General features: G+C 42.1%; 1 protein-coding gene across 2 annotated transcripts in view; it reads left to right on the forward strand.

Moving 5' to 3' along the window:
- Window positions 1-21,574, forward strand: part of unc5cb (unc-5 netrin receptor Cb) — a 111,905-nt gene that overhangs the window by 88,131 nt on the left and 2,200 nt on the right. Inside the window, exons 6-16 of one of the 2 annotated variants that reach the window (XM_023419541.2) lie at window positions 1,567-1,734; window positions 2,003-2,167; window positions 5,998-6,054; window positions 8,704-8,895; window positions 11,418-11,780; window positions 14,108-14,195; window positions 14,354-14,525; window positions 18,139-18,372; window positions 19,071-19,220; window positions 19,311-19,475; window positions 20,311-20,489. In XM_023419541.2, the coding sequence (XP_023275309.1) occupies window positions 1,567-1,734; window positions 2,003-2,167; window positions 5,998-6,054; window positions 8,704-8,895; window positions 11,418-11,780; window positions 14,108-14,195; window positions 14,354-14,525; window positions 18,139-18,372; window positions 19,071-19,220; window positions 19,311-19,475; window positions 20,311-20,489 (1,933 nt within the window). The remainder of the gene's footprint in view (window positions 1-1,566; window positions 1,735-2,002; window positions 2,168-5,997; window positions 6,055-8,703; window positions 8,896-11,417; window positions 11,781-14,107; window positions 14,196-14,353; window positions 14,526-18,138; window positions 18,373-19,070; window positions 19,221-19,310; window positions 19,476-20,310; window positions 20,490-21,574) is intronic. The other variant, XM_023419542.2, reaches the window with a different exon arrangement.

Genomic DNA, 21,574 nt, shown 5'->3' on the forward strand with positions numbered 1-21,574 from the left:
CCTGCCGGAAGATGTGCTAGGAATGGAAGATTTGTGATTTTTCTGAACTGCAAGCAAGGTGCTGATGTGGCTGAGCCGTACTTAAAGAGTCCCCCGCTGTGGTTTCACACAGACTCACCCGCTGTCTCCCCAACATCAACTAACATGACTGTCATTGCGCAGCAACGCCTGCCTGCTGGAGGCTACTCAAGACAGGAGAAATGACACATGAAACAGATGCTCTTCTGAACCTGAGACACTGCTTTTCTGTGTGGAGTGACGACTGGTTTGATAGTTTAGTTGACTGAGTTCACCCTGTCCTTGATAGAACTCCTCATGATACTTCTGATCTGCCTTTGGGGACTGAGTGACATCACAACCTCCCTTGTTTCAGAAAGACTCAGAAGAAACTACGTACAGACTCTATCCGCATAGGTTGTATGAAGAGAAAATGGCTTGTTGTTTTGTTTGTTGTAACTTTAGTTACACTTAAGTGAGCACTGAGAATAATGTGGCCATTGGCGGGTGTAGAAACACAAATTGTAAATCCAAGAGAGCAGATTTCAGGGACAAAGGTCGCTGTCTCTGCAACGCTTTCCTGTCACTAACGCGGTCTATTAGGACTTAGTGTTGAAAAACTGCTTTGATGTCGACTCATCCTTGAGAGAAAGTAACACAAGCCATTGCATCTGTTTGTGCTGTCCTTGCTTCTTTATCCCTCTTTTCCAAAATGGGATCCTCGCAGATTTATGCACAGCTGTGCTGTATGTGAACACACACATCCCCACAAAGCAGTGTGAGAAACCCAAAGGATAAGGGAGAGTTGTGTCTCTGCTAGTGATGAAAGAGTGAGAAGGGTAGGCAGTGTGTTTTTAGCCCAGTGGTTTGCAGCCCAACCCTCTGCAAGGACACTGGAAACAGGAGCACAAGCTGGCAACAAAAAGAGAAAAAAAAAAGAGGGAGAGACACAGAGATAGAGGGAGAGAAAAGATAGAGCCATAATCCATGGAGGAAAGAAAGCAGACAGTAAAGAAATGTGGGGTTTTGGCAGTCTTCCCCTAGAGTCCAATATTTTGGGCTTCACTCATAAGCATGTCATATTTGAAAGTCTGAGGCTCCAAGGGGCCCAGCTCCACCATCTCAAATGCCACAGACTTGTTCTCAGCCACAAGCCCTGGTGTCACTCTCCACTGGATTTAGTCGCTGACAGAGATGGATGAGAGAGGAAGAGAGGCATTAGGAGGAATCAGTGAATGGAAAATGCAGCAATCTGACCAGAATTTACTGTCTGGCTGCGTGGCAAAGTAACGACCTGAGATCTCAGGGTCAAAACGCAAAAAAAAAAAAGCTCTACAGTGTACACACATTTTTATAATGGGCACATTTTGCTGCATTTTCATTTAGTTAAATCTTATCATATTTTTATGTATTTCATTTCACCCCAATCTATGTTTTTTTTATCAGCTTTATGCCCTTTTATAAAGCACTTGTTTTTGTAACTTGCAATATAAAAGCCATCTAAATAAGAGCTGAGAAAATAAAAAGCACTCATATATAATTCAACATGTTTTATTACCTTGATTCCAGTGAATGGTGGATGGTCGACATGGACAGAGTGGTCAGTGTGTAACAGTCGCTGTGGCCGTGGATACCAGAAACGCACCCGCAGCTGTACCAACCCAGCACCACTCAACGGCGGAGCCATCTGTGAAGGGCAAGGCATCCAGAAACTGGCGTGTAATCCTCTCTGCCCAGGTATGGCGTATAAAATTACAATCCACCCACTTCTTAGTGGGTAGAAAGGGTTTAGGTGCAAAAATGCAAAAAAAAAATATGATGCAACTCTGTGTTTGCATTTTTCGCTCTGTTTGTGCCCTCCACCCTTACGTGTGTCTCTCTCCCACATATCTCTCGCTGTCTCAATCACGTATCCACTCACCCACTCATGCACTGGTTTGTCTTCATCTCCTCATTTGCCATTTCATTCACTCTGCCCTCGTCTGTCCTGTCTGTTGTGTGGTAGTGGATGGCCTGTGGACAGAGTGGAGTAAGTGGTCCACCTGTGGGACAGAGTGCACCCACTGGAGGAGGAGAGAATGCAGCGCCCCAGCACCCAAAAATGGTGGAAAGGACTGTGAGGGCATGGTACTCCAGTCCAAGAACTGCACCGATGGGCTGTGCATGCAGAGTGAGTACCTGACTAATCCTCTGCTACTCTCTCTGACCTGCCGACCAAAGAAATTTCTTTACCCTTTGACCATGAGTTTCACTCTGCTCTTTCATCACCACGCTGTGTTTCACATCCCCACATAACACTCTCACCCTGTCTCTCACTCACTCTGTTTCACTTCGCTCATACATAAACGATAAGACATGCTAAAACGCCTTTCTTTCTGTCTCCTGCACTCGATCTGTTTTTCTTCATTTGCACATGCATAATACACAAAAGCCGTTGGATGAAAGTGACATAAAAGCAGAAACCACCGCGCATCTTTTCCTGTGTCAGCTCTGCTGAAAATATAAGTATATATTTAAAAAAAAAAAAAAAAGACTTGGCCACATGGGGAAGCGCTCTAAGTAATTATCCTTGTCACAAGCTAAGCATTTGGGAGTTATATTTAAAATAATAATAAGTGATTATATTGTAATTACATAAGGGGGGGTCACAGCTACCAAGCTGCTGTGATTGCTACCTTAATTTAAAAACTCTGGATTCTTTAGGTCTAATGAGAGGAAACGTGAAGCCACATAGTGGCACGAGGTTAGACGTGCTCCTTTTCCTGAGCTGCCAATTACATGTGTTGGAAAGTGAGCAAGTATTGTACATTTTGTACATTTTCTCTTTACATTTAATCTCCAGTATGCAGCATTTCCCTCTCATAAATCACAATTTTTCTCTTGGTTTTATTGTTTTGTTGCTAACAAAAAAAAAGGGCAGTAGCCAGTCTGTGGTGAATTCAGATATTTTTCTGGAGGCAGCAAATTGTTTTCTGTTTCTCTTTCTTCTATCAAGTTAAAAACAGCCACGCAGTTCAGTTGGGCCAACAGTCCTGCTCCCACTCCCTTATAATACATTCAGTGATTAGAATCATGCTGCAGTTGCTCTGATGTGCACGTGTCTGCGCGTGTGTTCATTGCAGTGTTTAGAAGTTACTGGGTAAAGTGATTGATACACTGAAGTTCATCTACTTACTCTACAGTCTTTGTCTCCTGGTTGTTACAGACCCTGTGCCTGTAATAACAAGAGAGTAGCAGAAGGAGAAAGCTGGAAAGACTGCACAGTAACTGAGTTAAACTCTGTGTCTAGTTCCATAAAATTCCTCTCCACATCTTTGAAGGTGTTAGACTCACAAATTGTCACAGCTGCCTCCGTCGTACGTATAACCCACTACAGATGGTGATTGTGACACTAATAATATAATAGGATGTCTAGAAGTCTAGAATTTGATACAGCTGGCCGTCATTGTGCGCAGCTGATCTGAGCTTTTGCTGCACTATGGGGTTGTAAACTGCCACCTGCAGTAATATGCTGACATGACGAACTATAGGTTTCGTTTGACATCACATTGGCTGCCAATATGCTTCTTCAGATGCAGCTGCCTGAAGGATCTGCATGTCTCTGTCCAAAGTAAATACATACCATGCTGTGTGTCTGTATGTACTGAGGATTGACAGGAAACTGTGACTTCAGTGTACATTGATTTCATTCAGAGGAATGCATGAGCTGATATTATAGCCAAGGTCATATGTCTATGGTGTATATAAAGATCAGAGGGCAATCTATGAGAGGACCTACTCGTGTTTGTCCTATTCATCTTATTTAATTTCCCTCTGCGCCACAACATGTGTTCACCCCACATTTCCCCTCCCCACCGCACGCCCCCTGTAACTCGGCCGATCACAGAAGCATTAGTTCTTGGTAGATTGATGGCCAGTTTGCAGAGAATATAAAGCCGTAATGATATAGATTTAGGATCATTTCAGGGATTGATTTTTTTTGGAAGCTAAGAGGGTGAAGCCACTTATGTCAATGCTAATGACCATTTCCACTAGCATTTAGGAGAACGGCCCATTATCTAAAAGCTCACATTATAGCAAATATGATTGGGAATGGAAGTTGTGTGCAATCTGAACTCACCTTGGACCGTTGATCTGCTCCCTCCAGTGCAGCGCCGGCATCTGAGCAAACACGTGTCTGTGGATTCCGTTGCAGCTTGATCTTATTTTCTGTTGTTTGAATTTATTTAAATCATTTCAATTGCAGTCCATCGCAGAGATCTGGCAAAGCAATATGATATGACCAGACCTGGAAACAGAACTCTTGGTGCTGCTCCTTTGCAGCCTGCTGTAAAAACTCTGCTGACCTGAGTCAAAAAGGAAAGAGTTGTGTTATAATTTACTTTGTGTCTTTTTTATCACATTTAGACAGTCAGGGAGTTTGGGGGTTGGGCTTAACAAAGTTAAGTATCTGCAGATTGATCTAGAGAGGTTGCACTTTGCCTGTTCAGACAGAACTTCCCAACTCTCAACATATGAGAATAGTTTTCACACTTCACTGAGGCTCACCTGTCTAAATCTCTGTTTTGCAATCCCTTATGGTCTGTCTTCCTTGATTCTGATGTTGTTTTCCAAGCCTTTGGTAAGCCTGCTCTCAGACATGACATTTTCTTGACATATTGATCTAGAGAAAGGGGAGAGCACACTCCAGCAAGGGCAAATGCTTTATTGCTATCAAACAACAGAGACTGGAAAATCATGACTCAAGGGTTCACCTCAGCCTTCCAAGAACATGAAGTGATTTACTCTTTATTTTTGTGTGCTTTAAATGTTTGTTTAAATGTAAATAAATAGAATCATCTCACTTATATAGCATAACCAAGAGGTAGTAGATGCTAAAAATGAACCTTTAGCTATTCAAACGTTGACATCAGTTTTGCCAGATGACAATATATTTTCCCTGAGGTTGGAAGTCTGCCATATTCAAAGAAGTAATGACTGAAACACCGACAATGATTTCTTCTACGTGTCCCCTTTACTCCCCGACTCTGTGCTGTCAGTAAGGAACAATTCTTGTCCGCCTTTCTCCGAGGTTTCCTTTGGAGCCCACCCACTGAAGCATGCCTTTACCTTGCTGCAGTATACTGTACACTCAGTCAGGATGAACAGAAACTCTACAGGATGGGTTCAAATGGGCCATCAGTTAGACTGACCCCGACAGTCACCTCCCCCTGCTCCATCCAAGCCTCCCTGTTGCCTGATTACATGTACACACCAGCCCCATTTATCAAGCCATTGATTTTCCTGTCGGTCCACTTGTCTGCCTGTGGCTCTCTCCCTCTCCAATAAGGACTTCATTGTTTGTATAGTTGTTTATGGATGTCCCAGGGAGACTGAATATTATGTGTACTAGTGCGCTATCCCTGGCTGCCATCGTCGCCTGCTTTCCACATCACTCCAGCATATTACCTGGCCACAACAAATCCAACCACAGCCCCAGTTGGGGAGTGTTGGAAGTTTTTCCTCCAAATCTCTGTTCTTCATCCTTTTTTTTTTTTCCATTCCTTGCTTCCCTAACATAATCGTTCCTTTTATCCCGTGCGCCACCCTCTCCATCCACCTTCCGGTGACAGATGCAAGGCTGTAGGTTCTATTGACTCTGCTGTAGCCCACACTTTATCAGCCCCCTCCATTCCCCTCACCTGCCAGCATCAGTCCTGCTGCTGCTGAGGCACTAAGCCCAGTTGATGGATCACGCCACTCCCTCACAGAGCCTCCATGTTCCCCCTGCTCTTCTCATCCATCTCTATACTCTGTACAGAGATCTGGAGAGGAGGGGCAAAATCAAGAAAGATCGCTTCCCTGTGTCATCACTCCTACTCATGAGTTTGTTGCTGTCTCATTTGTTGAGTTTGTTTTTCTGTTGGCTTAAATTTGATTTTCATCACCCCTCTCCCTCCACCACCCTACCCTACCTCTCCTACTCTCTCTCCCATCCCACAATCCCTTCCTCTCTTCAAGGTTCCTTATATCAGAAGTCCTCTGAGGCAAAAGACAAGAATGATTTGGGAAATTCATGTGAGTTATTGTTTTTTTGTTATCATTATTATTTTTTTGTTTACATAATTTCTTCATTCTCATGTCTATTTTTGTCTCTGTTTTATTTAGCGATCAATTCATGGGCAGGTTGTTCACAAGGAATTTGCAGTCTCACATAATCTCAGACAAACCATCAGAAAAAGAAAAACTTTGTTTATCACAGAATGGAAATACATGTTTGCCATTGTTCTCTCTTGACCATTTACATTTCATTACTATTATTCTGTTTTTGTTTCTTTTTACTTACATTCAACCACCTCAGGGCATTTCCCTTTTGTTTTTTGATTTCTGCTCTATCCTTTCTCTTAATGTGTCTCTGCTAGCTGGCTGCCCGTTCACAGCCACGTTACTATTCTGTAACTTAGAACTGACACTGCCCTTTACCCTGTTGCTCCTCATGAACTTCATCCTGACACTTTGCCTCACTGTCAGCACAGCCGCTGAGTCTGGTCTCTTTGTAGCGCACCCTCCCTCTGTAAATCTCTGCGTCCTCACAGAGAATGGAGTGTTCAATAATCCCTTTCATTTCCATTTCTTGTACTTTTCCCTTTCCGACAATGGCTCATGTTCAAAGGGATGTATTAATCTAAGTGATACATTTTAATGCGTACACTTAGCAGGTTGCTGCCTTTATCATCAAAGCGTGGATGGAAGATTGTTCGACTGAGGGGATATATGTTAAATAACTGCGGGGAAGCTTGGCAGAGAGAGCACAGTGAAATTACATTTTCAGACTTTCATCATTGGCTCCCTGTTCTGTTTTCTGTTCATGTCTGTGCTAGAGGAAGGATTAGAGGACTAACATATATGAGGATGTATCTTGTCATTCCTTCCAAGTGGGATGTCTCTGTTAAGGCTGAAAAGAGAATACCAGGCCACACATGTCCTTCCTGGGAACTAAGAGAAATTAAGCTTTTGAAATTACTACAGTAATAAATCTCCCACCTCTTTAAATTGTGGCCATTCAGCTACTTCTTAAACTAAAGAAACTATCTGTTTTTTAATCACTATGTTTATACTGTCATTGTAAGAAATGCCCCAGTGAAGGTCATAACCAATTTTTAAATTCAGCAGAGATTTTCTAAAGGCATGAAATGTAATCTATTTTAAGTGTTGAAAAATGTACTTGTTCAATCAAGAAAATCAAGTCATAACTAGCTGTGGAAAAAACACAGTTACTATATCAAGTATGTGATAAAAAATTACACAACTTGCGTCTTTCACTTGTCACAAAAGCACTCTGCTCTTGCCTCTTTCCTCTACTCCTTCATTCTCCTTTGTGCAAGAGAGCGCAAGTGACAGATTGAGTGCCATCTGCATCCCTGAGACACACAAGGCTAATTTACACAAATGCTCGGCCATCATGAATGTCCTTAAAGTGCTGTGTATGGATTGATGTCTGATGCTGCCATCTACTGGTGCAGATTCTGTTCAATTTGCATACTCAAATTATTATTCCCTTATCAAAATCCTTTTTTTCCCCCTCTTATTAATGAGTATGCACTTATGTGCTTTGGTCTTCGACTTTTTGTACAACCCCCCTGACATTTACAGTGTGTATTCATGCCTTGAACAATGCACACACACACACACAGGCTCACACATGCCCTCTAAAGAAGAGTTTCTCCCCCCATTTGTCAACTTGGTGACAGTGAAGGACATTTTTCACCAAACACCACAGAGAGTTCAGACTGTCAGTAGGCATCCATTAAAAGGTCTGATCTGTAATGAGCGCCTGTCTGAGTCTGCGTTTCTAACAGCCACTATATCCATGCCAGGCCTAGTAATCACAGAGGTTTCTCCAGCTGGAGAGTGGACAGAAAGACTCTGGGTGGGAGACAGAGATGAAAGACAATTTGAGAAATGCAAGCTATGTCTAGATCTTATCTGCAGTGTGTAAGAACAAAGACAGAGACAGACTCTGAACTCCAACACAGAGCACGGTAATTTGAAGATGAAAACATCTATATCTCCGTCTTCAGAACTTTTGATCTCGCTTCTGAGCCTGCTTGTTAGGACAGTGTGTCATTGGGTTGCACTGAAGCAGCCTTCCCTATTAATTGCACTGCTGTGCAAAGAGTTTGTCATCATTATCTTTATTTTGTTGTTTATTCTTATCTTTATGATGCATGGTATATATTTATATATACACACAATATGGCCTCCTAAAAGAAACATGGACATAGGTTACAACTATTGCATATGTTTGGCAGATTTCTTTGTGAGTAAGGGCTGTATTAAATAAAAACTGTGAAAATTAAATGTTAAGTGGTAAAGCTGAAAGGTGAAAAATACCTAATGTTGTGTTTCAAACAAAGTGACTCACTTCTGACATTGTTATTCCATTAACACACAGACTGATTGTCACAGCAGGTCAGCATTAACTTCAATGAAGAAAAAGACAGGGGGATATACAGTATGCATTTATTTCCCAGTAGATGGTTATTAATATCCGGCTCAATCTTTAACCAGGATATTAGTCTTCTGATAATTTCTTCATCACAGCTCCTGCATATTGAGAAAGAAAGCTTAACGCTGTTGATATGAACTTATGAGATTTTAAAAGACTGTTTTTCTCTCCATGTTTTGTCTCTCTTCCCACACCCCATGTCCCCCTCCTTCATCCAGTGGCCCCCAGTACAGATGATGTGGCTCTGTATGTGGGTATTGTCATAGCGGTGATCATGTGCCTGGTTATCTCTGTCGTCGTGGCGCTCTTCATCTACAGGAAAAACCACCGGGACTTTGACTCTGACATCATTGATTCCTCTGCCCTCAACGGTGGCTTCCAGCCAGTCAGCATCAAGACTGCTCGCAAAGGTGTGGAACAGGAGAGATATGTATATGTGTTTTTTTCTGTGTGTATGTGTTTGCCTGCTCATACGGGTTTTAGTGTCTTGCATCACCTGTGAGTGAGCTGGTGAACACCAGATGACAAGAGCTGGGATGATGATACAACACTTGAGTTTCACTGGGCTTTACAGACTACAATGTTTCTTTTTTCTATATCTTATTTTAAAATATATAAACTTCTGTTTTAAAAAGCCCTTTTGTACACCTAACAACAAAAGCAAAAATTACAAATTAAAGGAGCTATTTGTAAGTTTTGCTATTGTTAACAGCCAGCGTTAGAATTAACAGCTGTTTACTTACCAGTCTAGACGAAATGTTGCGCGTTGAGCATCAAACTTCATTCTTTTACTCGCCAACAGCTGTCTCCAATGATGGAAAACGTCGCCAATGTTAACTCTTGTTTCTATCACGTCTTCTCTTCTACAGAAGTTAGCATGCTAACCAGCTAGCCCTGGCCCATCTCGTCATTTTCCGATAGCGGCTCACTGTAGCCTCCAATCTGCTCTGAAGACGTAGCATTGTTCATAGGGCGTATTATAATCTCTTGTCTTGGAAACGCAACAATGGCCGACACTCTTGTCAAGCGACAATCACCACCACCCAGTCCCGCCAAGAAACCATGTTCGCCAGCAGAAATAATCCTTTTAATTTGTTAGTAATTTGTTAAATGTCTCTCACCTTACAAGAACTTTACGTAAATAAGATATAATAAACTGGGCAAAGTTATGTTATGTATCAGTGAATATCAGTTTGAAGCGTAAGTAAACAAGACTACAGATCTGAGCGGGCATTTGATCCTGGAAGGTTTCAATATTCAGTGCTACAAACACATTTCAGCCTGCACCAAAAACAGTATTAAGATTCAATACCCAGCCCGAGGTGGTACACCTGTTTTGTCGTGGGAATTACTTGCATTAGCAGCCCAGAGCAGCATTAACCTGGTGGGATATGTTTGACTCTGGCAGCACATGTGTGTTAGTGATGATGTGAATGTAAATGCGCCCTTTTGACTGTAGATGCGCTGGGGAGTTTTGTGAGAGAAACACAGACAGTACGTTTGCGCGGCCGATTTAATGAAACTATTAAAGCACTTGTCGTTGTGATGGGAGGCCAAACGATGCCCCATCATTAAAGCCTAATAAGGCCAGTCTGCATGTCGCATATTAAACTGTAATTAGATTTGAGCTTGTGACGCAGGACTTAAAAGTAAGACCGCAGGGATGAGGACAGGTGGCAGTGAGCTGGGCAAAAAGACAGCAGGGAAACAGACAGATCACAGTAATTGTGTTGTAAATAGTCTGGGGTTTGGGGAACAGGGAAAAGGAAAACTGAAAAAAAGAGAAAAAAACTGAGACAGATAGCAGAGACTGGAAAGTAAATTTTAATTGCTTGGGTAGCAAATGCTCAATTGGTATTTAGAGCCAAAATCCTTGCTAAATGTGCTCTTTCTGTTTTTTTCCTTGTCAATGTGAGATTCACTGATATCAAGGATAACTGCTAATCCAGCACCAGGCCAAAGAAGAAATGTTTGCAGGCAAGTTAGGCACTTAGATTCCAGAATCCAAGATGGATATTGATTGTTATTGTTTCCAAATTTCATGTACATGTGTGTATTACTTAAAATACTTCAGATTTCACTTTCGTTAAACGGGTTTAAGAATCTTTTTATAAAATTATTAGGCTACCTTCACAAATATATTTCATGATTATATTGATGTTAGCCTCCAGCTATCCAAATCACTTGATTTCAGCACCAGATGACTGAAGTCAGGATCTGAAAACATATCAAAGCCCATTTTGTGTAAAGAAGGTGATCATGGTCACTGATCTCTTGATGCATAACAGTAATTCAAGTTGTTACCACACCTATGCCACAGTACCTACAGTAACTGATGTTTTATAAAGCATTGATGATGATAACAAACATTACTACTACTACAAATACTACTATAATTTCTGCACTACTACTAACCATGATGGTCATTACAATAAGTTATTATTGTGTCCATCTATCTTATCTTTGAACAACTTTTGTGACTTTCATAAACATCTGTATCATCTAGAAAATGTTGGAAAACAGCGAGGGCTCTGAGGGAGCGGAGAAGCTGGAGGACAGAGAGCTCCCGCTGCCCTCGCTCCACCCACTCAGCCCAGCTATTGAACATTCATCCTTGTACCTGCCGGGTAAACTGAGTGTTAGTGATGCCATCTGTTAGTGATGAATCACAGCTGCCTGCGCCTATAACTTCTCTGACTGAGTAATGTTTCTTGGTGGCGGAGTGGACTTTCCTAATGAGTGAAAAACAAATGAGTAAAGCCAGGTAGCGGTCTCGCTGATTGCTGCCAACACTTCATTTTCTCTTGGTTATTTTGGTTTCAAGTAACCAGTTCCTCCACATTCACGGCTGGAAAGGGTATTTGATGACCACAGTTCTTCTCTTCAGACATTTGCTCCCCTTGACTGATGTCCAATTCTTTTTCTCTTCCAGCTGATCTCCTAACAGCACCTCCTGACCTGACCTCAGCGGCCGCCATGTACCGTGGTCCAGTCTACGCCCTGCATGATGTGGCTGACAAAATCCCCATGACTAATTCCCCACTGCTGGACCCCCTTCCCAACCTGAAGATTAAGGTGTACAACTCCTCAGGCTTAGTGACTCCACAGGATGACCTGGGAGGGGAACTCTCCTCTAAACTGTCACCTAAGCTGCCGCACTGCCTCCTGGACAACAGCGACAGCACGATGGGTCGTCGCACGCAGACCCAGACGTTGCTCCGCACCAGGGATCCATCCTGCACCGCTCTGGGCTCCTTCAGCTCCCAGGGGGGACACCTCATTGTGCCAAACTCAGGTACTGCACCAGACAACGACGGGAAGTGTTGACACGTGTGTTTTGATCTGTAGTTCTGTTCATATTCACCATTTAACCAGGCAACCTGGTTTCATATTTCAAAATATGCAGAGATAAACATTACAGTTTAACAAAAGAATAAATTACTTTTGACTCATCAAAGAGGCTGCATGCTTTCATGTACTCAGTGGCTCTTCCTTACATAAGCATTTAGCAATAGTGTGTGTGCGCGTGTATGCACGTGTGTATACTGAAGGATAAAATGCTCTCCACAGTATAGCTTGACATGAATAACAGACCATCCATCACTCTCTTCCCATGCGCTCTGAAGGGCCACTCTTCATTCATTCATAATAGGCTGGTGATGATGATGTTCTTCTTCAAACTGTTACCCTTAAAGATCCCATGAAATGGGCACTTGAAGCCTTAGATTATTTCTTGGCTGGTTGCCTGGCAACCTCACAGTGACAACAAGACTCCAAGAAGTCAGTGAACTCAGACAAGAAATGGTCCTGATGAAACAGCTACTTATCATTTTTGCACTTTGGTTTTTATACAGATACAGAACTGTGAGCCTCTGAGGTGCTGGTAGGCAGATTTTGTTACCTACGGACAAAGCAAAGCCAGCTGTTTTCCCCCTGTTTTCAGTCTTTATGCTAAGCTAAACTAGCTGGCTGCAGATTCAAATTTAGAGTGGTATCCATCTTCTCATCAGCTAATGGGCATATTATAGCTTAGTTATAAAGGGCTTTGCAAAAAATACAAAAAAAACCCTCTCAGATATCAGATGTCAAACAAGCATGTGCAATAGCAGCTCCAATTGTTAACAGCATTACATTTATCAATACTGGTGGTATTGGTGAAATATGCCATAACTAATAACATGAGTATTCTAATGTTTGATTCTATCTGAAAGAGAGTGTTGTTAATATTTACAAACGCTCTAGTGTTTAGTACATGGAATAAAACCCAACACTGTATGTGTACAGTATAATTCGTGGTCTACATGTATGAGATCCGAGCTGCCTGTCTTATACCTCACCATCTCTGCCAGGATAACCTTTACATACACACAGGCATGACTTTTGAATATGCTAAACCATATGTAACCTATCAGCGTAGTGACCGCACACAGTATGACTAGAGCTGATGGATACCTGAGGTGTGTGAGTACTGAAGTACAGGTGTACTGTTTCAGTCAGCTTACATTAGCCATGCTGTCCTCACTTCAAAACCATGTGGGCTGCTTGTAACATGCCACAGATGTATGTCGACAGGCTCAGACAAACTAGCAGCAACATTAAAGGATACACCGACTTCTTAAGTTTCTTAAGTTTTTCTTTTTTCGTTTTGATTCCTGTAAAAATGTTTTAAGCTGCTGGTTGTGCTCAGCCACCTCATCATGTTACATAGGCAGAGGGAGAGGAAAGAGCACATTTGATATTTGATCCGTTCGTGTGTCTGGGTAATGAAATATTTTGTGGCACTGTCAGTGGGGCTGTTTGGTATTTTGCATCTTAAAATGCATTTCCGATCTCTTTGAAGCTGTGCTGTGAGGGAGAGTGGTAAGTGTGCTGTGCAAGACGTCCCCGTGGCAGAGTTGTGATTGCCTTTGCTAGCTAGCAAGAGAAGCTGTCTGTCACCTTTTTAAAACTTCAGTACAAGGACATGGGAAATCAATGAGCTATCTGAGAAACATCCCTCCAGACGGAGGAACAGTGTGTGTTTGTGTGTGCATGCATGAGGGGATGTGGGGAAGGGGGGGGGCTGGGTCCTAAAAAACACGTTGGACAGGACATCATATCAAATCAATCTCAGATGGAAAAATGTAAATCACGCTGGCTGCAGCAATATGAGAATGCTATGACGAGCAGAGAGACCATTGATTTTAGAAATGAAATGTCACATCATTTCCTGATGCCATAGGAAAAGGCAGTAAAGTGCTATAGTTTTTATATTTGGGTCTGAAGGGAGTTGGCATTATTGCTATACTTCTTTAAGAAAAATAATTACCACTTGTCACTGGGGCTTTAACTGCTCTTTATTGTTGCTTTACTGCATTAAGATATGCCCATTACAAATTAAACGACTAAACAGTAAACCATTAAATTCCATTTATGCTGGATATATCTTGGATATATTCACCATGTAAACAAACATATGTAATATATAAATATACAAATATTCAGAGTTTTTCTGTCCTGACCTGATGTCTCTCTCTATGCTCTCACTGACTTAAACATTTGAAAAACTCCTCCGGTCAAACTAACAACTCACAACTCTTATATGTGCCTGTTTGTTTGTCTTTCTGTTTTTGTGCTCCCCAGGGGTGAGTCTGCTAATTCCAGCAGGGGCCATTCCTCAGGGCAGAGTGTATGAGATGTATGTGACGGTTCAGAGGAAGGACAACATGAGGTATGCAGCGCTGCCTGCCACATCAACGCCCCAGAGCTGTGTTTACCCCTGTCAGCTCTGCCATGTCACACATACACCAAGACTGCTGTCAAATCATCGCTAAACAGCATTTGTGTGTGTGTGTATGTGTAAGTGTGTTTTTCTCTGTGCACCTCCAGGCCTTCGGTGGACGATGGCCAAACAGTCCTGAGCCCCGTGGTGAGCTGCGGGCCCCCTGGGGCCCTGCTGACTCGACCCGTCATCATCACCATGCATCACTGCGCCGTGTGTGATGGCCAACAGGATTGGCTGATCCAGCTCAAGAGCCAGTCACAACAGAACCAGTGGGAGGTGAGATGTGGGATGCACGATGAAAAATTTGCACATGACTCTGACAGTCATGTGAACTATTAAAATGATGTGTTTGTTGCCTAAAATAAGATTCATAGACAAAATTTATCAGTTAAATAATCCATGCTGCATTTGGTTGAAACTTCTACTTGGCACCGAGCAAAGAGCAAAACACAATGATGAAGTGGAATGGGACAATAGATGAAAATAGCATGTGGGAGGTGAAGGGGATCACCTTCCCCTGCTTTGTTTGTGCAGCTCAGCACTCAGAGGAAACTCCTGTTGCAACCAGGTGCTGAAATGGTAAACCTGTGATAGCAGGGAAAGGGCTGGGACTGTTTTTCCCCCAGATTGTTTTCTTGTACCTTTATGAATGCCTATTTGTGTGTGTGTGTGTGTGTGTGTGTGTGTGTGTGTGTGTGTGTGTGTGTGTGTGTGGGTGTGGGTGTGTGAGTGGGTGTATGTGTATGCTGTGTTTGTGTTTTTGGAAGCCCTGTGCCTGCAGGCTCCATCATTAACAGTGCTGATGATGATAAGTTGGGTTGCTGAGGGCAGCAGTGTGAATGTTTTCTGCCTATCCCCTCTCTCCTTCTCATCTCCCCTTGTCACACACACACACACAGACACATACTCACACACACACACACACACACACACACACACACACACACACACACAGAAACAATCCAATTACTGTGGAGATCATCTGCAGAGAAACTACCCTCCAATCACAAGAACTGCTTTTAACTTGTTAGAAATGGTCCAGTTGTCATCTCTCTCCAAAATTCTCTGTTAGTAGTCCACCTCAGATAATAATACGACAAACCTTCTTGTAGGCAGTTATTAGCAACTTTCTCTTATCTGTCAAGAGACCATTTCTGGGTAAGTTCTCCTTCCATGTGGGTCGTAAAGAATTCTTATGGGCAGAAGTTTGCTGAGACCTTTTTAAAGGGAAAGATGCTCTAAATATAAAAAATGAACCAGAAGCATTTGTGTAGCAGCAGATCCTAGCATGGCAAGCAGAATGACAAGCAGTAAAAAGACAATACAGCACACAAAATGTTTATTTTAAGGATTTGGATATTAGTCTACATAGGTGTATGGCCTAAATGAATGAGATATAAATTCAAAGTGGGTACTACTCACGGAGGAAAGCTAAGCAAATCCACTAGTGTGAGTCTATGCACGAATATAAGGCAGTCACATATTGAAAATCCAACTACTTCATGACAGCCTATATCCTATATATGGTCCTCAGTCTTTTCATCATTGGATGGTGGCTTGAATAACATCATTTTCAGGAAGTCTCCACTGCTGATGTGATGATATGACTTATGGCACAGAAAAAACTGCCAGACAGCCCCCACATTCCTTTGTGACATTGATGAATTACTTGGGGGCAGCCAATAAAGCTCAGTGTAAACTAAGTATTTTTAAGGAAGAAATAACTATTGATTACATCTCTGACCTGTCAGAAATGCAGATGGTAATATCGAAGGTGATGGCAGCTTCCTTTATATGAGCTTCTCTTCCCACTGAGGCCAGCCTTCATGCGGCATGTGTGAAATATTGCTTTATATGACATGCTCTGTCAAAATATGTTCATCACTGCAGTAGAAACAGGAGAGATGAGCTACTCTGAGGTAATCCACGGATATCATATTATATATATTTATAGCCTATATATATATATATATATATATATATATATATATATATATATATATATGTATATGTGTGTGTGTGTGTGTGTGTGTGTGTGTGTGTGTGTTGTCTTCACCACCCAGTGAGAATAATCAATTCCATTGGCATCCATGATGCCGCACCCCTCCCCCGTTGTTGAAGCGCACACACACACACACACACACACACACATATATACACACACACACACACACACACACACACACACACAGACACACACACACACACACTCTCAAATGCATACACAGTGTCATTGAGGAAACATGGTGTTGCGATGATGAAGACAGGTCATATAATGAGGAACATGTGGGACTTTCTGCATCAGTAACGCTACAGAGATTTATCCTCCTGCGCCTTTGAAAAAAAAAAAAAATCCCAGCTGATGATGCAGTCAGAAATTTGTGAATAAATTATGCTGTGTGAGGATGTGTGTGTTTGCATGTTTGATTGTTTGTGCCTGCACACATATGTATGAAGCAAAATCCTACTTTTCCACTGTGTGTTCTAATTATCCCCCAATAAGGAGCCCCAGTACCATCCCCCAGGAGCAGTTAAAGAGTCTAATGATCAGCCATAATACTGCTGTTAAACGGCCCAGCTCACAATAAAATACTGTAATTCCTCTTCTGTCTCTCATAATAGGCTGAATTAATGCCAGTGTGCTACTCACAGGAGTGTTTGGATTAGAGAGAGAAAGACACAGAGTAAGAGAGAAAGAGAAAGCAAGATCAAGACAGATGGAGAGAGTGCAAAGATAGAGAGAGAGAGAGAGAGAGAGAGAGAGAGAGAGAGAGAGTGGGGCACATAAGCCCCCCTCAGACCAGACAGTCTTAATGAAAGAGAAATATGTCCTGGCATTAGTGCTTTTACAGGGGTCAACTGCAAAAGGCCTTGATACTCAGTCTTCCATTACCTCACATACACAATGGTAGAGTATTAGACATGAGTAATACACACATACAAAGTGCAATTTCAAAGAGGACACATCTTACGCGAGAAGGCTGTGACCCCTGATTGTAATTCCCCCGTTGAAATAAAATTTGATTTCAGTTCACTTTCGATTAAACTGAAGTGAAAGACCTAAACATGAAACTAGATAAACCGGGGCCTCACCACATATCTGCTTCTCAATTAGCTACTAATATCCCATTTGAGAATGTCATACATGTGACTAGTGACCAATGATTCCACTTTAATAATCACAGCTCTGACAAGTTAAGGTTTTAAAGTACACTGTTTTTACACACAGAAAGTCACTTGATCAATTGTGTCAGTAAACAAAAAATGAATAAACTAAAAATATTCTGCTCAGTTTCAAAACATTTAAATTAGGGAACAAACTGTGCTAGTTTTTATGCCTTTGATGCAATAGCCCTGCATATTGCTATATATTTTATTATGAGCAAAAATGGAAAGAATTGTTCAAATGACTCTCTGACAAAGTAAAACTGCAAATTGGGCTCATTTTCCTGTGTCTGATTATCTCCATTGAATGGTGAATACATAGAGAATTTTTTTTATAGTGCTTTCGATTGAATAGTCCAAATTCAAGGAATGAGAAAGCATCGGATTCGATGTAGAAGAACATAAGTTTGATAATGAGCCTTGGAGACACAGAAGGTAACAGTGAACTGAAAACAGACATAGGAACTTAGGTGGGACAGAGCCAGAGTGACAGATGTGTGCTAATTTGAAATGCTAATTAATCATGTCCTCTTTTGTTTTCATCTTTGTCCACTTTATAATGTTTTTTTTTTTTTTCCAACTGCAGTCACTACCACACAAAATGACAAACCCTTTGACTGTTTCTGGCTCTTTTAGCTCATTATCTCCCACACCTTTCCCTCTCTCTCTCTCTCTCTCTCTCTCTCTCTCTCTCTCTCTCTCTCTCCCTCCGTCCACACTGTAGGATATAGTGGTGGTAGGGGAAGAAAATTTCACCACGCCATGCTACATCCAGATGGACGACGAGGCCTGCCACATCCTGACAGAGACGCTGGGTACCTACTGCCTCGTGGGCCAATCTCTCAGCGCCGCCACCACCAAGCGCCTCAAACTAGCCATCTTCGGCCCTGTCACCTGCCCTGCCATGGAGTATCACATTAGAGTCTACTGCCTGGATGACACACAGGATGCACTCAAGGTGAATATGCAGCATGTTGCATGTGTGTGTGTGAGGTTATGTAGCAGAAGAGAAGTTAAATGTGTTTGTAAGCACTAATGATGTTTGTGAGTTGCCTGAATTGTTAATGTGTGTGTGCGTGTGTGTGTGTGTAGGCATAGCTAGCAGATGAGGTGTGGGAGGCAGAATGAGAAAGCTTTGTGTTGGTGTGTCACAATGAGGGGATACAAGCATTTGAATAGCGTCTCTGCTCCTGCTAGAAAGATGTAGCTGCTGCGGCAACACAAAATAAGCCAAATTTATCCCTATACTCCACTCTTGTCTCCTCACCTCAATTCTGTTTAATACCACCCTCTACCTATGTGGTGGAAAGATAAGGAAGGATTATTACACTGAGTAGGGGTATTGAACACGGTTATTAAGTTTGGAAATTGGTAATGAGAAGTGATAGTGATCCTGCTGCAAGGACATTGAAGCTGGTTTCAGATAGCAGGTCCAGGTTGAGGTTCATAAAGCCCTGAGGGAAAGTGGTGAATATGCTTTAAAAATAACATTTCATTTGTAAATTTCCATCAGAGCAGTTGCAAGAAACTGCTTGCAACAAACAGGGGGTACAACAACAGTTGGTAGCAGCACAAAAGTAGAAAAGTAAAGACTGTTTTGAGGTCAGCGTGCATGGTTTCATATACTGAGCAAAAAGTGTGTGTTTGTGTATTCAGGAAGTCCTGCAGATGGAGAAGCAGATGGGTGGGAAGTTGTTGGATGAACCAAAGACTCTCAACTTTAAAGACAGCACCCACAACCTGAGACTCTCCATCCATGATGTCCCCCACACGTTGTGGAAGAGCAAACTACTAGCCAAGTACCAGGTAAACCAGTCATACACTCAGTCTTAAACAGTGTCACGCACTGTCTCCCACAGCTGAGTAACTTCTTCTGTCTCCTTCACATAATCGCAGGAGCTTTCCTTTCAGCAAGTGTGGGATGGTTCACAGAGGAACCTCCACTGTTGCTTTACCCTGGAGCGGTTCTCTATTAGCACCGTGGACCTGGCCTGTAAGATATGTGTACGCCAAGTGGAGGGAGAAGGGCAGATATTTCAGCTGGACACTACACTGTCAGAGGTATGGCCTGATACTTAAGTCCCCCATTTAATTCATGACAATTTTTTCCATGTTTAGATATGAGCAATGCGTCACAAAAATCTTTAAAAGATCAGTGCGACTTTTGAACCTTCTTGTCATCATGAAATTTACATTCACAGATAAGGCATTTCCTCCAACGCTTTCTCTCTTTATTGTAAGAGATACTTGAGTGAATTTACTCTCTCTCCCATGTCCTCTTCCCTCTTTGTGCAACGCTCACAAAGACTGACAGGATGGGAGACATGGAGTCTTGAACCTGCGGCCTTCATATAGTCCTGCCTATGACAGACCAATGCAGAGCAGAGAGGAGCAGAGGGGAGAATAATCACCCTCCAGTCGCGCTGTTCTCGCTTCACAAAGGCCATCTGGCCAGGAGAATAGAGCTTGAGGGATGGAGGAGTACTCAGGCTTTGTGCTCAGTAATGAGATAAATTACAGTACATGTAGTGAAGAGCTGTGTCCCCGCCTGGCCTCGGTTCATTTGTCTCTGGGTCTTGCTCTCGCTTCTGTAGCCAGACCTCCAGCGCTTAATCCTCCAGATGCAATATATTTGAAAATCACTCAGCTTGCATCAATAAATGGATGGCAATGAAATGAATGATTTTCACTTTTTATAGAACCCAGAACCAGAAATTTTCTGTGCTACAAATCAATTTGAGCTACATTATGTTTCGTTTTGTGAGATGCTGTTAAATTATGTTCATGCCGCCTGCAGCCTGAAAGAATGCAACTGCTAGAGTTCGTGTCTCCGTCAACCTCTCTCTTTCTCTCTCTCTCTCCCTCCCTCCCTCCCTCCCTCTCTCTCTCTCTGCAGGATTCCCAGAGTATTGACACATCTCTGCTGGACCCCGCCAGTAACATCACCACACTGGTTGGGCCCAATGCCTTCCGCATCCCTGTCTCCATTCGACAGAAGTTGTGTGGCAGCCTGGATGCACCGCAGACCAGGGGCAATGACTGGAGGATGTTGGCCCACAAACTTAACCTTGACAGGTGGGTAGAGGAGCAGGGCAGCCCAAGAGAGAAAAGGAGTGTGACTCAGACTTAGGCTCTCAGTGGCCACAGTCTGGCCACAGGAACAGGCTGTCATCGGTTTTCTTATATATTTATTTTTTTCTTTTGACAAGGGTAAATGAAAGAGATGAAATGATGAAATAAGAGTGACTTTTTATGTTTTTGAAATTAGAAAAAAAATACAGAAGCTCCCTCTTCTACAAAAAGTTAAGTTTCAGATCTTTTTTTTTTTTTTCATTATAAGGAGGAAACAAGATCGCAGGGGGAAATAAAAGTGTATATAATGAATCTCTTTTTATTTGATTGTGAATGTGATAAGCATCTGTTGAAATGAGATTAATTGAGCCGGACAGAGAGAGAGAGAGAGAGAGAGAGAAAGAAAGAAAGATAGAATGACGCTCCTCTTTTCAAAACGTCATCCACGTGTCTTTGATAGTGTTGTGTGTGTGATGGAGGTACAGTGTGTGTCCATTTATAAGGTCCCAGCTCAGTGGGGCGGCCTTATCACAGGCAGCAGCTGCAGATTGACGAGACCACTGACAGAGTGTGGCGTGGAAATAAGGGCGAGAGCAGGGGAGAGACTTGAACTGAGCTCATTCACAGCCTACACCGATGACTCATACAGAACACTAGTTTACAGCTTGTTATTTTCCATTTTTATGTTTATTAATGTTTATCATATTAATGATGATAAAAAGAACTGGAATTCAAGTGTTTATTTTGAATACCATAAACTGGGTCAACAGATTAAAAAACATCTGTGTGAAAAATAGGATTTTAAAAATATCATTTGCAGCATAACCACTCAGTTAACCTTTTTAAAGGGACTCTGGTGCTTAATCAGCAGCTCATTTGCATTTTATCACTACTTTTCTCTTAACTTTTTATAAATCAGTTTTTATTTTTTGTGCTTTGCAGAGAACTGCAGAGTACTGTAAACTACAAAAATCTGCAATGTCTTGCCGCAGGAACCATAAAAATTCAGATGAAAGTCAGTTTAAACGGACTGACCACTTCAAAAAAAAAAAAAAAATCTGGGAAATATTAGTGGAAAACCTGAAAAA

Source organism: Seriola lalandi, unplaced genomic scaffold (assembly GCF_002814215.2).
Source record: "Seriola lalandi dorsalis isolate HSWRI2012SDOR001 ecotype SW California unplaced genomic scaffold, Sedor1 jcf7180002054606, whole genome shotgun sequence".
NCBI classification, from domain to species: Eukaryota; Metazoa; Chordata; class Actinopteri; order Carangiformes; family Carangidae; genus Seriola; species Seriola lalandi.